The 14,000-nt window shown below is 40.3% G+C and overlaps 1 protein-coding gene across 4 annotated transcripts in view; it reads right to left on the bottom strand.

Annotated features, from left to right (window-relative positions):
• The window catches only part of reln (reelin), a 101,785-nt gene that overhangs the window by 54,084 nt on the left and 33,701 nt on the right, over positions 1–14,000 (bottom strand). For all 4 annotated transcript variants that reach the window (XM_086299049.1, XM_086299051.1, XM_086299047.1 and 1 more), the window contains exon 3: positions 2,202–2,340. In XM_086299049.1, coding sequence (XP_086155175.1) covers positions 2,202–2,340 — 139 coding nt within the window. The remainder of the gene's footprint in view (positions 1–2,201; positions 2,341–14,000) is intronic.

Raw genomic sequence — 14,000 nt, 5'->3', positions numbered from 1 at the left:
GACACACACTCAACAGTAAATGTGTTTGTTGGCAGACAAAAAAAGCCAGTAAATCTGTTTGGCTCAGTGGATATTGTCTAAATGGCTGCTCCACTTTAGCAAATTCCCCAGCTGAATCTTTTTATGTAAGTCCGTCCACAAAAGTCTCCGTCTGATAGACGACCGCGTCCCTCCAGGAATTCATTGAGGGATTTTTTTGTGAGTACAGCCAAACTGTTTAATTTAGTTGTGTTTTTTATGAAACATTGATAGGAATTTTGTAATCCCCCTGAAATAAAATGGTTTAAAAGTGGATGACTGGTAATAAAAAAGCAAAATATCAGGCATTAACCAAGTCAAACTGCAGACTATCTATGAATTAAAAATCATAGAACGATAATGAGTTTTCCTTTTCTTTCATTTTGTTAAAGAAAAGAAAAAGCACTAAACTCTACTTCATGGAAATATAATCATTGAGATGAGAGGTGAAACGTCTTCAAGAACCTTAAAGAAGTCCTGTCGTTTACTTTCCAAGCTTGTCAGAATACCATGACCTGGATGACTGAGAACCTACACAAACATTTGCATTTACCTAATAAAAAATTATATGCAATGTAAAAATTTGTAGGTCGATTTCTCAAAGATTTTTCTAAATCTTTGAGACTTTGGATTTACAGGAATCCTCTCTTTTCCTCTACACTTCTCCAGCAACAGCTGCTAATTGCATTTTGACTGACTATCTGCAAGTAGCTGTAAATCACCAAGTCAAGAGAACAGGAGGGAAAGAAAGTTTGTGGTACGTTTGAAGGCAGAGAGTTGAGGAAAATGCTCAAAGGTAAGACAAGACAGTTAGAGGCGGAAAGAAAAATAGAAAAAGGAAAATTCAAGGCTGTTCTCAAACATATTTGGCTAGAGCTCTTTCCACCTACACCAATCAAACAACCTGCAGTGTCCAGGGAAACAGACTGAGTACTATTTACAACATCACCAATCCAGTGGCCCTGAGCTGCTGTGTAATGCTCCAGATTTGTTGCAATGGGTTATAAATCTCAATAAAGCTTCCAATAAATAATATGCCCTTATGTAAAATCGTAGAAGAGGAACATCATGTTATTTTTTGGGGGCAAAAAATCTTAGGATATGTTTGCGTATCTTTACTATCTGCAACACACCCATCCTCCCGGGATGGGTGGATCTGATGAGCCAGTCGAACGTTTTCCGATGAGAAATGGTCACACTGAATTAGAGGACGGAGGTATTTCCGTGAATTCTCAGCAAGGTACACATCGCACCTGCCAATGCACAGGTCACGTTGAGCAAGGCAATTAGGATATAAACACATACTATGTCCCCAGTTTAACCTTTTTCCAGTCACCGTGCAGGCTTTCTCTGACAGGATGGCCTTTTAACAGCCTTTCTGTGGTTCAGAGAGAGCAACACCCATGATGTCATCTGATAAACCTCTCCCGAGCTTTGTGGGGCAACACAACACTAACAGATAGTTATAGCTTATATTTGGGTTAGATACATATATAAAGTCAATATAGTGCCAAAATATTATCTACATGCACACGAGTAAAGAAACGGTGCACGCTACTCAAACAGCTCACATGAGTATTATTATTCTTACTGCACCTCTGTACACATTATCTCTGCTAATGCTTTAATCGACAGAGGAATCTGAAGTTTGGTATTTTAAAATAAGACGTGATGATCTTCTCTTCTGCGATAGAGACCGTGATTTACAAAAGAAACGAATGTATTCAATACTTGGAGATCATAAACTTATCAGGAAAGTGTTAACTGAAGTCATGGATCAAAGAAGCTCTATGGTCATTTTCCTGACTTTTATACACTTTAACTTTACTTTAGATACACAGAGGCACCATTCTCACTAACCAAATCCCACTTTAACATCTCATCAACACATAAAACCCAGCCAAGCGCAACTTTCCTTGGTGAAACAGTGGTGCTCGATATTAATTACTTTCCTCTAATAGTAGAGGAAGCCTAACCTTGTGCAGTAATCCATGCATGTTTGCTTTCTCAGAACATCTTTGGTATTTAAAATCTATTGCGCTTAAAGAAAATGCATGCAAACGTGTGATTTTTATAAAATATAAATTCAAAAATTAAACACAAGCATGGTTGGATACAGTCTAAGTGATGCACAACAAAAGATCACATCACCTGCCATTTCTGTCTCAAAACATATGACTTACAGGAAATTGACACAGCCAGTCCCAGGTGGTGGGGCGATCCAGACAAAGCTGAAGCTCGTAGAGGGTTGGTGGCTGACGTGGGAAGCCACCACACTGCAGACAAACTGGGTTCCACCAAACTGACGATCTGGCATCACACCTGCGGCACAGAAGACAAGCAAGACACATGAGGAGACATGAGGACTAGCAGTGAAGGTTCATCTGATGTTTTTTTTTTTTTTTTAAATTGTTTCCTTTCAGCTTGCAATTTAAAGGCTGCAAAAATTGCTGCAGTTTTCTATGGTTGAATTATTTCCTGTTTTATAGGTACCAGCTGGTTTCCATTTGTTTTTCCCGCTGTACTAAAACTTAGCTTATCCACTCACGAAAACAGAAAAAGGAACTTGCAAAGCCATAAATGTCATGTCTGCTTTTATGTTGGCAAAATTGACATTGCATCCATTAGCTAATCTGTCGAGCAGCCTTACTCAAAGACAAAAGATTACAAGAGAACAGATGTGGTGTCCAGGATTACATTTAATTCGTGGCCTTCTGCATTACAATGCTTTTTGGTAGCTAACGCTCGTCAGCTAATCCTCAGTTAATCCACACTGAGATGCATTATTGCACACTCACACTTACTTTTACTACAATGTTAACAATGTCGCTGTGATGAACCGAGGTTTTAAGAAGCGAGCCCGTCCAGGCTGCTTTTATATTGTAATGAAATGAAATAAAAATAGATAAAAATAAAATCACAATAACGAAGGACACTGAATTTTCTGTTTTGTCTTGTACAAAGCACTGCTATAAAATCCAAATGCTGCATTAATATTTGCACAGAAAGCACACTCAAAGAGTGCAAGAGAGATTCTTAATAAATTCTTATAGCACAAACACTGAAGACAGAGCCACAAGCAATCGTGTAATATAAGAGACTATCAGTGGTGGAAAAAATCTTGTGCTCTTTTATGCTTCAGTTTTTTCTGTGCTTTCTATGTTCTCCTGTCTTTGCCTTTATGCATTTCAGCATTGGCAATTTAAAGGTTTATTGTTTTTACTTCTTGCCTTTGTTTTGTATGAAAGGGGTCATTTTAAAAGCAGTGTATGAACTTAGGCACTTTGGTCAGTACGACTGAAAAATATTTACTTTATTAATAAAGTAAATCAAGTAAAATAAAGTAAACTCTTATCAAGTAAATCTGGTAAAAATGCCAACTGTGTAAGTTTTCATCTTTTCAATACCATAACTCTATCATTAAATCATGGAAGAATCTGATGGATTATTAAGTATTTTATTAACTCTTTCACCCATAAAGAGAACATGTGACAACCTCCCCTCTACCTTTAATGACCTCAGTATATAAATATCAATAGAGGTTTTTCCAAGGGTAGCTGCATAGGTAGAGATCAGCCCCTCACTAACTTTTGACACACCCAGTTATTTTGTTCTATGGGCAGGCCTGCAAATAGAAACCACTCAGTTCAGAAAAAGCTTCATCAGTGGTCCCAGTAGGTCTTCAAAGACTAAAGAGTGAAATTAATGTTTAAAAGAGAGATTTAGTTTTAATTCTTTCAGCTTCAACCTCCATGATGTTCACCAGAATTCAAACATTCAAACAGGCTTAGTCTATGTGTAAATATCACATGAGGTCAACAAGTACAAATAGGTTTCTTGTTTTATGAAATTGCGCTGGGAGACACTTGAAAGAAGTGGAGGATCTATTGGTTTTGTGAGAGGTAAGTGTGTTAGCCTAACTATTAGCCTAAAAATGCGTCATTAGTATTATATGGATCATGATAAAACATGCCTACCATGTTTTGGGTTCCTGCAACTGTTCCATCGGGTTATTGTCTCCCCAGAAACACTTCCCTTGTGTTTTTTCCTATTTCTGTTTTCGTTTTTCCTATTTCCGTTCTTTTCCTGTGCTTTTGCGGCATTTTTCTTATTGCTGGTGTTTTCTTAAGTTGCAGTCCGTTTGGCCTATCAGGGCCACCGTAGAACTCCCTTTTTTAGTACAAAAAAAATCCAACGTTAACCCTGAAGTTACCTGGATCAACCCAAATTCTTCTTCATAGCACAGACCTCTGATTGACAACCCTTACCAGCACTTTGTGTACATCTAGTCTTCATCCACCATTTAACTTTCTTTTTTAAACTTTCCTGGTATTGTTTTTGGTCCACATATTTAAACTGCAAATAAACCGCTGACTTATTTCTACTTGCTTTCATTTGCTCCTCCACTTTTTAAGTCTCATGCTGTTTTCGTGTTGTTTTTAAACCACAATCATCCACCAGTTCTCTTTTCTGTACTTCTTTCCCTTATCATTTTTGTTCTCAACCATCTTCTTTCCTCTTTCCCTGTGAGCTGACAATCTGTGACAGTGCTCTTATTAACCCTTGTGTGGTGTTCGTATTTTTGTTACTCAGCCAGTGTTCATGGGTCTGGTGGACCCGCTAGAGTTTTGGCTTTCCAAATTAACACTATCAAACAATTTTATGTTAAATTACTCAACAGATGTTTACTTCATCCCAATTACAAGACATATGAACAGCAAACATGGTTAATTTTTTCCCTTTACCTTTGTTAGATCACATTTATGAATTAATGTGCTTCTCGTTTTTCTTTTATATAAAATGTTATAAATAAATCAGTTATAATCAAGTGGAGTGAGTGGAAAGACACAACACATTTACACGTGAAAAAATAATTAATTGTTTAATTTTTCTTTTGAAAAAAACTGAACACGGGTCTCACAGACCCGAACACCATACAAGGGTTAATGAGCATCTGTGTCCAGCTATGATTGCACCGATGAAATGACATTGTGTCGCACAATCTTTGCTTTATATCACAAAGGGCAAGGGCAGGACACCACCAGACTCATCAATCATCGTATGCACATTCGGAACAGTTTAATTATCTACTGTACCTGACTTTGTAGTGTCATCTAAGAGGTGCCCAAACTGTGCTGCAATTCACAAACACACAAATGCGTTCCCCAGACAGCAATGCATTTGTCATAATATTACAACAGTAAGTCACTCTAGCACTGAGGCCACACACATTCAGTCAGTTTAAAAATGTACGTACTCTCCCATCTGGTTACAAAGATGTGCTCTAAGCGGCAGTGCTTTGGTAGCTCGCCTCTATGTATAACCTGCAAAACACAATCTCCTCTCTGCAATTATAACTTACTTCACTGAAAGTATAATCAGCAATGATTAATAACTGAGAAGCTTTAATATCCCTAGAATCAATGTGCAAATCAATAAGTAAAAATTGTGTACGTATGTGTGTGTGTGTGGTTGAAAATTCATTATTTGAAAAGAAATAATTCCACCCATTTCTGACAGTAATAAATCTGACCTCACATATTGCATCCATAAATATACACAATGTTGACAGCACCATAAACGTTTCTGTTTGATGAGGCCAGCTGTGTGTGTGTGTGTGTGTGTGTGTGTATTTGTGCAGAGCTTCAGTTGTATCACTGCATAAAATTTATACTGAAGTGTATGTGCGCGCCATGGTACAAACAAATCTACTTATCACTGCTGTCGGTTAAAAAGCTCAGGAAAAACGCCAAGGACCGGGCATTGATTTCTGCACCCAAATGGGACATCCCAAGATTCCCCCCCACCCAAACAAGCACAGTAACATCATACTTTTCAACTTCAAACTGAACAGCCGTCAAAGCAACACCATTTACCGCGCTTTCACGTGAAAACATATTGTGCTGTTACGTGTAAGTACACGTGCTGTGTGGTCCTAATGTGTCAGATTTATGAGCTGTTCAGCAGCGCAGCCTTTAACCATGCTAAGGAGGTGCTGGTATGTAATAACAGAATGCGATTTAATCACCTCGTAAAGCTATTATTTTGAAATCACCAACAATTTCTCTGCGTAATGGGCACAATTTACTTCTGAGCACAATCATGCACTCAAGGAAATAAACACACTATTAAACCTTTACTGCTGATATACAGAGGAGATGAAATTGTTCCTGTGCAGCCCTTATCCATCTTTGACATACCTAGGGCTGCACGATTTTGCATAAAATGAGAATCACGATTTTTTGGCTTAGAATTGAGATCACGATTCTCGCACGATTTTCTTTTCCAGTATAAATATTTATTGTATACAGTATAAATTCCAGTATAATTCCAGTATAATAATTCCAGTATACAGTATAAATTCCAGTATAAATATTTCCAGTATAAATATTTATTGCACTTATTAACTGCACATCAACTTCGTAACAGTTGAGACTGAACATAAAAACAATAAATAGACATAAAAACAACAAATGTCTCACATTTTGTTGTTGCTGCAAAATGTTGTACTGCTTGAAATTCCGTCTCCACCGTTGCTCGACGCTGCGTGTATAGAGCAGGTAGTGCAACAATAGAAAAATAGTTGCGGGACGGCACTGTGTAGCTTTGTCTAGGGTGTTGATCATTTTCCTAAATCCCTCGTTTTGCACAGTGTTGATTGGAGCCATATCTTTGGTCAGGTGATAAGTGATAGCCTCCGTACTTTCTTTGTGCCTGCGGGAGTTCGACGTGTATAGGGAAGCGCTGTATAAGGTTCCCGTTATTGATGTTTGGGTGGTTGACCGGGACGGATTTTCTCCTGTCACTTTCTAGTCATCCCTGACGTGCTCTCCGTTGTTTTTTCCCTGCTAATTTTAGCATCACACGACACAGCTTCTGTATCACGTGGTATAAGGCTCCGCCCTTGTCATTTGTTGAGCAGGAAGAGTGAGCGCTTGTTTTCATGCAGATTACGTCCCGGATCAAAATGCGGTACAATCGTCGTCTTTTTTTTTTCTTTTCTCTTTTTTTTTAATCGTTGTCATTTGGAAATGAGATCGCACATAAGTATGAATCGAGATCGCGATTTTCTAACGATTAATCGTGCAGCCCTAGACATACCTATACATCGTTCTGTCTTTTTAACACAAATCCAGACCAGTTTCACTGCTGATATGTGCCACATATTTACCAGCATAGCACAAGGCAGCCAAGGCAACAGGTTTCGCTCTAATTGTTCAATTTTGCTGCAGATTAAGAAAAAAAAGCTTTGATTATGACTGTTGACCCATAATTTGAGAATTCCTTGCCGATGTGCAACACAAGTCTAGCTCTTTAGCTAATAGACACTAGTAGATGGCCACAAAGACAGAAAAAGAGCAGTGAGGTGATGGGACTGAACAGCAGAGAAATCAGCGGGAGATGAAAAGACAAAACTAGCCACCATTTTCACTAAATGAAAAATGATATGCACTTGCCACTCACCACAGAGGTGTGTTTAGAAACTTACACTTCACAAACTCTTGCACTGCAACTCTGAAGTAATGAAAGAAAACACACACAGATTTCAACGCTTTAAAAAAAGGCATAACTTAATGAGAGAATGACAAAAAAAATAGAAGAAATTAAGTATGAAATAGAGCGATTGCTCTCGAAGAGGTAAAGGTACGGCTAAAGAAAAGCAGAGCACTTAGGCTATGGTGAAGATGAAAAGGCAGTCTGATGCACTCCAGGACACAGCAGCACTGGGACTTGACACCGCTCACAGAATTTCTATTCCCACTTGAAAAATACACTCAGGCATAAAAATGCAAATAACGATCTCTTATTCCTTTCATGTCTGGGTGTGGAGAGGCAGAGAAAAATCACTATTATTCGATGTGAAAATCTCAAATGTTCCAGTAAAGCAACAAGCTTTAGTGAACCTGGACAGGAAAAAATAATAGAAGTTCTGACATTCACGATTCGGTCCAGGGAAGAAGCAGAAAAACAGCACGACGGCCTCTTTCGTACCTGTGAAATGAAAATATATGAAAGAAAAAGGCCCTCCTGTGACCTTAAATTACTCTTAACTCAGCTGACCTCTGAGTTCTTTGTTAAATTAGCAGCTGGCAAATACCAAACCTGGTAGAAAAACACCTCCTTTATCGCTGATGATTCCCCTGAACTCCACGTGATAAACCCTTGATGCAGTGTTAATTAAAAAGCATCTTTTACTTTGTGATTGCGAGAAAAGATTTTGGTTGAGCGTTCTAAGCATTCTTTAAAAAAAGATTCAGGACTACTACTTTTTAGTAGAAATCATTTTATGCTTCATTAACTGTGATATTTTATTATCCGCACTGGGTGCTATTATCACGCCATCAGCTACATGCAGAACTCGCCTAATGAGCTGTAAATTTATAAGTGCATTACAAATGCCACCAGTGATGCATTAATGCTGCGCGTTAGCATCAGCAGAGTCCATCTCTAATTCAATAAGCAGCCTCAGGAGGATCTTGAAGGAATACTCCATCCACACATTGTCAGTCAAATACGCACATGCAAATACATGCGCGTTCACACGTTCAAACACATGCAGTTCTTTCACATGTAGATTGGATACTTAAGAGCTGTCGGAAGTGATTAATGGCAAGGGAAGATGACCTGCTAACTCCCACGGTATGACGGGCCAAACCTTGTTTCATAAATATGAACCCACACACACATGCACACGGGCACGCAGTTGCTTATACATGCGCTCCCGAGCGTGCCCACACACGAACTCAATCGCACACACAAAAACACAGGAAATGGGTGTGTCTGGATTTTAGGGGTCACATGTTGGTTGTTGGAATGTCACTCCGACATCCATCTCTGCTGGTAATTGTAGTGAATTTTTAAAGCCATCCATAAAAAAGAAAAAAAAGAAGTGGGAAGCTGACCGCCTCTTATTTATTCATGTTCCGTCTGCCCATGTCTCCGCTAACAAAGACTTCCCCACATTTTTCCATTCTAATTTTTTTAATATGTAAACACTTCAGTTCACATCTGTGTATGTCCTATTTAAAAATCTCTCTATTTCTCACTTTGCAAAGCTGATGAGCTTTCCACAGCCAAGCTCGAAACAAGTCAAATAGATGGAGTGAGAATTCTCCCCGATGGAGCAGATGGGCAATCGGTGGCTCAGCCTGGCAGCAAGTTAACACTGTAGGACCAGCAGGAGCCGGTCGAACTGGCATTAGAGATGGTAGTTAGGCTACGTGGCAGAGTTTTGAGGATTCAAAAGGCACCATTCAAACTGAAATGCACATTTACCAAAATCCATACGCACCATTTGACATCTGGTCAGTAGCCATTTGCTGCCTAGCAGATGTCTAATGGTGTCCAACTAAGTGCTTTTTAAGATCAGTTCAAGGCAGTTAAACATGCTTTTCCTGCTATGATTGACACAAAGGCACTTGAACAACGTGTTTAAGCTGCTTCCCTGCCATCAACAGTAAATGCTGTAAACTTGTCTGGCTTGCTTACAGCGCTACAGCGCGCGCACTGTGCATTCAGAATCACAGACATGCATGCGGCTCTGTACGCTTGAACTAACAAGAAACAAGTACAATTAAAATGCATGTGTATGCACAGCAGTTTGCTTAAAGCATTAAAACCCTACAAGGCAGTGTAATGTGCTGTAAAGAGGTTATTCCATTATTTGTCTAGGGATCTTATATTTGTCGCTAAGCACTTATTTTAACAGAGAAAAGTCAGTTTCACATAAAAAGCAGAGATGAATGTTTATCACCTTGCGTATCCTCACTCTCAGACAGATAATAGCCTTGCAACCATCTTTTTACCACTGGCTCAGACTTAAAAAGCTAATGCACAGCACGCCAAATAACTTGGCGAGAAAGCCAATTAAAGGTTCATATTTCACGCAGTAATTCTAACCTGTCACAAAATTATTGGAGCATTAACATGTGTTATTAAAAGCCTGTGAATGTATGGGAATCTGTCAAAAGCTGGAATATAATGCCTCTGTCAACACGTTTCAAGAGAAGGCCACACAATGGCCACATAAATGATACATCACAACAGTAGTGACAGCCTGAGTGGGGACCCCATACGCTTTGTGCTGCTGAATGATCCCATGGGATGTGTGTTTTTTTCTGTGTGTCTGATGTGGTGCATTCACCCCTTCTTCCACAGTGCCATCCTCAGCTGGTCAGTCGGACCACTGCAGGGTCTCGTGGTACATGACAACCCACTCTGCTCTGCCATTGGCCGAAAATGGCATCCATCTTTGCCTTTGCCAATCATGCTACCATGGAGACAGGTTGGCAACTTTGAGGTGGTGGCGGGGGTCCGGCACAGCGTTGCCAGGAGGAAGCTGTGTGTTAATATGGGTGGTGAAAGATGCCAGCGGCCAGGGGGAAAGAGAGTAAGAAACTCTGTGGGAAAATGTGAGGGAAAGAGGCTTGCCACATCAATGAAAGACTTTAAATGGTATTAAAGAACACCTGTGGGGTCTGCTAAGCATCAAATGTGCACTGGTGATGAAGTGCAAAGAGAGGCTTATTGTGCATGTGTTTACATTAATGTTTCCATATCCACACAGTAAAAAAATGTGTTGGAAACACCTGACCAATCTTTGCCCGTGTGCATGCGCTCATAGAGCAGTTTCGCTTTCATTTAGACTTCCATTGTATCTCACAGCATCCATCATCCATAAACTCCTGATGGCATAGCTGCACCCACCCACAAAAACACAAATCTATGGCTTGTTGTAGGAGCTGCCAGTATGGCTCCACCCAGCTGACAAAGAGAGAGAGTATTTTGCAGAAAAAAGCATACGCTCATGTGTTTACATTGTTTAACACAAATACTCAATTGCTTCTGTGAGATGCTCTACATATGCTCCTTGTGTCAAAACTGGTAACTGAAAAGTTAAAGTAAGAAGAAAATAAACATCTAATTCGTTACTTGTGCGCTCCTGGCTTCCTTGCTGTGATCAAGAGCTACAAGCCATGCAAGCATAAATGATAAATGGAGTACAGGAACACCAGTGGAGCATAATAGACCCTCCAGAACTAATGTCCCATAATTGAAATGAATGTTGTTCTGAATCAAACAAGTGTTGTGTGTTTTGGAGCCGCACCTTGTATGATAGATGAGACTTAGACTACTTTACAAAAGCCTAAAAAGCCATATTCACAGGCCCGCACAGATCATACATCAAATGCCTGTATAAGAGTATATTCCATCTACACTGCTGAATACAGTATCTGTTGGATCCAGAATGCTATGAATATTTTGATAAAAATATTTTGGTCCACTTCTCCAGCACTACTTCAATGCGATATGTCCATTCTGGGTGGTTGTTCGAATTTTGAGCAGAGCAGTCACATAGTTTTGCTTTGGAGGAAGCACAGACTAAAATACTGAAATATGAGCTACATCATATTGGATCAGAAAAAAGTGTATGAGCCAAACTTTACCCAAAACCAAGATCATCAGCTGTTTCAGGCTGAGATTCAAAAGCACATAAAAAAAGTGAAACATTTTCAAGTGCTCTCTTACTTCTTTTTAGTCGTATATTTAGACATTAAAGAAGTGAATTAGATCTTCATAAAAACCTGTAATTACACAGAAAAACCACATATCTGCTAGAAGTGCTGTAGGTCCGAGTTCTGGAGGTGAAACGCCATTTTGCATGGATCTATTTTCTTTCATGTTTGACTAACCGTTTGTGTTTGTTATTACGTTGGGCTTATTTGTAGTGATGAAGCTTTATTTCAGTAAACACAAGGTTATAATTATTGATAGGAAGGACAGCCAAAACTATGATAATAAAAGCTTTCCTTTATGTTTTTAATAGAGTCAAACTTCCTAAAATGGGTTCAGTCCCAGGCTCAAGATATGTGTGTTATGTAAACTATGAAGGTGAAGTGGTGCTTCAAGCCCTAAATCAGCAACTGAAAGGCTGAGTGCTGGTGTTGTGGGGCCTGTGAAGCAGCAACCAGTGGAGGACAGCCAGCTTCGTGCCCCAGGAGAGGCTTACCACATTGGGTGGCAAAGTCACTAAACACCCCTTCCCCCAGCCCTGTAGTCTTTGAGCACCATTTTCTTCTTCCAACTCTCCATCCATACATCCATCCATCAGCAAAGCCTATGAGCAGCTGCCTTCTGTGGGTGTGTGTCATTGTAGCTTGGCAGGCACACACCACAGCTTTACCGGCAGGCGCTAGGGCTAATTTGATTTTTAATTCAACACGACTCCTCGGCTAATAGTTTGAGTTGGGGATTAATTAATCTGATTTGACTTGTGCTAATTTCTTGCACCCACGTCCCCGGTCTCCACCCGTCAGTGCAGCAAATAAACAAACCGGTGAGGCCGTGGTCTCGCAGGCCCTGCCCTGACACACATGAGAGAGATAGAGACCTGGGGCGACAGGTGAGGAGCCGACGGAAAAGTAGCGTGGTGCCTGTGCTGCCTTTGTATGCATGTGTATGTCGAGTGTGTTGTGTGTAGCTAAATGTGTTTATGGAGGAGGCTGGAGATGAGCCTGGTCTGACAGAGAAGTGCTGGGAGGCAGTGAACTAATCACAGCAACAGACTGGCTCTCGTAAGGAGGGCGAAACAAAGAGAAGGTCAGTAACTATTTTCACAGCCAAAATATGGGTCAGAGTGGATCTGGGTGAGTTCCTCACAGATAACTTGTATATAATGTAAAAGGGAAAAAAGTGGCCATGCAATAGAGCATCCCTGTTCTGTCTCTGAGGCTTTTAGAGGGTAGAGGGCCAAACCCAGGTAGGGCCCTACAGCAGGAAAAAACACACACTAAGTGTCCTCAGCTCACAGAGTCAGATTGAGCACTTCCACTCTTTCTAATACTCAAGGGAACTTTAAAAATGAATAGACCTAAGAGTGCAGCTTGGATGGCATGCACTTTGTGGGGAAGGCTTTGTAAAATCACTTCCTTTCACTTTGCACACCAATACCCACACGCTTGCAAGGTGCTAGTGGTGGCATAGAATTTAAGCAAGATAAATTTCAAAGTCAGCTTGCCTCGAACTTAAAATGACGCAAACCTTCTGCCGTTGACAGAAATGTGTCAATCGGAGCAGTCAAAGCTGTCTCTGTCTTTATTCTATCTTTATTTCTCTCTCATTCGCTCTGGCATGTTACCACCCTCTCTGCATGGCAGAAAATAACATTGCTCTGCTCAAGAGAGACCACACATGGGAGAAACAGCCTACGCCTGCTGCTCTCTCCTGCAGAATAATAACAAAAAAAGATAATAATAATAAAATAAAACTGCCCAACAGCTCGCACACCACTTTGAAATCTCTATCACAGAGAGTCCAGCTCCTGCTCTTCCTCATTCCTGCTCTCTTAGTCAGCCCTGGACCGGATTTACCATACAGCAAAGAAAAGAAAAAATGTTTATAAAAATACACATGAGTTCTCACATGATGAAAATATGAACACACACACACACACACACACACACACACACACACACACACACACACACACACACACACACATACATTAGGGCACAAATAGATGCACACAGGCACACATACTGAACACTACACAAATGTAAGCACACCTGGGGAAGCCATGGGAGTTCAAAAAAGCACAGTTTTTTTCCTTCAATAGAGCTAGTGTACATTCAATGAACCAGTAAATTCCCAGCAGCACCAGCAGTAGTGCTCCTACAGGTCTGCTGCACCATCACACCTGAGAGGCTGTTGGGATGTATGGCCAAACAGCTGTGGCCACTGCTTTAGGTCCAACATGAATCAGTAATGAATCGTGTATTCTGTTTGAATTCTTTAAAGGTCGGCTTGCTTTGGCCTCTAAGGACGCTTTCCACATGGAGAGAAGTTACTTCTGACTTCTGGTGCATAATTACCCAAGCACTCCACTGGATTCTGGGAGTACACAAATGTTTAGCCACCTGTTAGCAGCCTCCAGGCATTGCATATTAGTGGGGGGAATATGTGTTAATAAAAGAAAGGGACAG

This window comes from Aulonocara sp. 'chitande type north' Nkhata Bay, linkage group LG7, assembly GCF_057382095.1.
Source record: "Aulonocara sp. 'chitande type north' Nkhata Bay isolate Kocher_YH1m ecotype deep benthic linkage group LG7, A_spYH_male_GT1.1, whole genome shotgun sequence".
Lineage (NCBI taxonomy): Eukaryota > Metazoa > Chordata > Actinopteri > Cichliformes > Cichlidae > Aulonocara > Aulonocara sp. 'chitande type north' Nkhata Bay.
The sequence above is the reverse complement of the archived record's forward strand: the minus strand, read 5'-3'. Positions and strand labels throughout refer to the sequence as shown.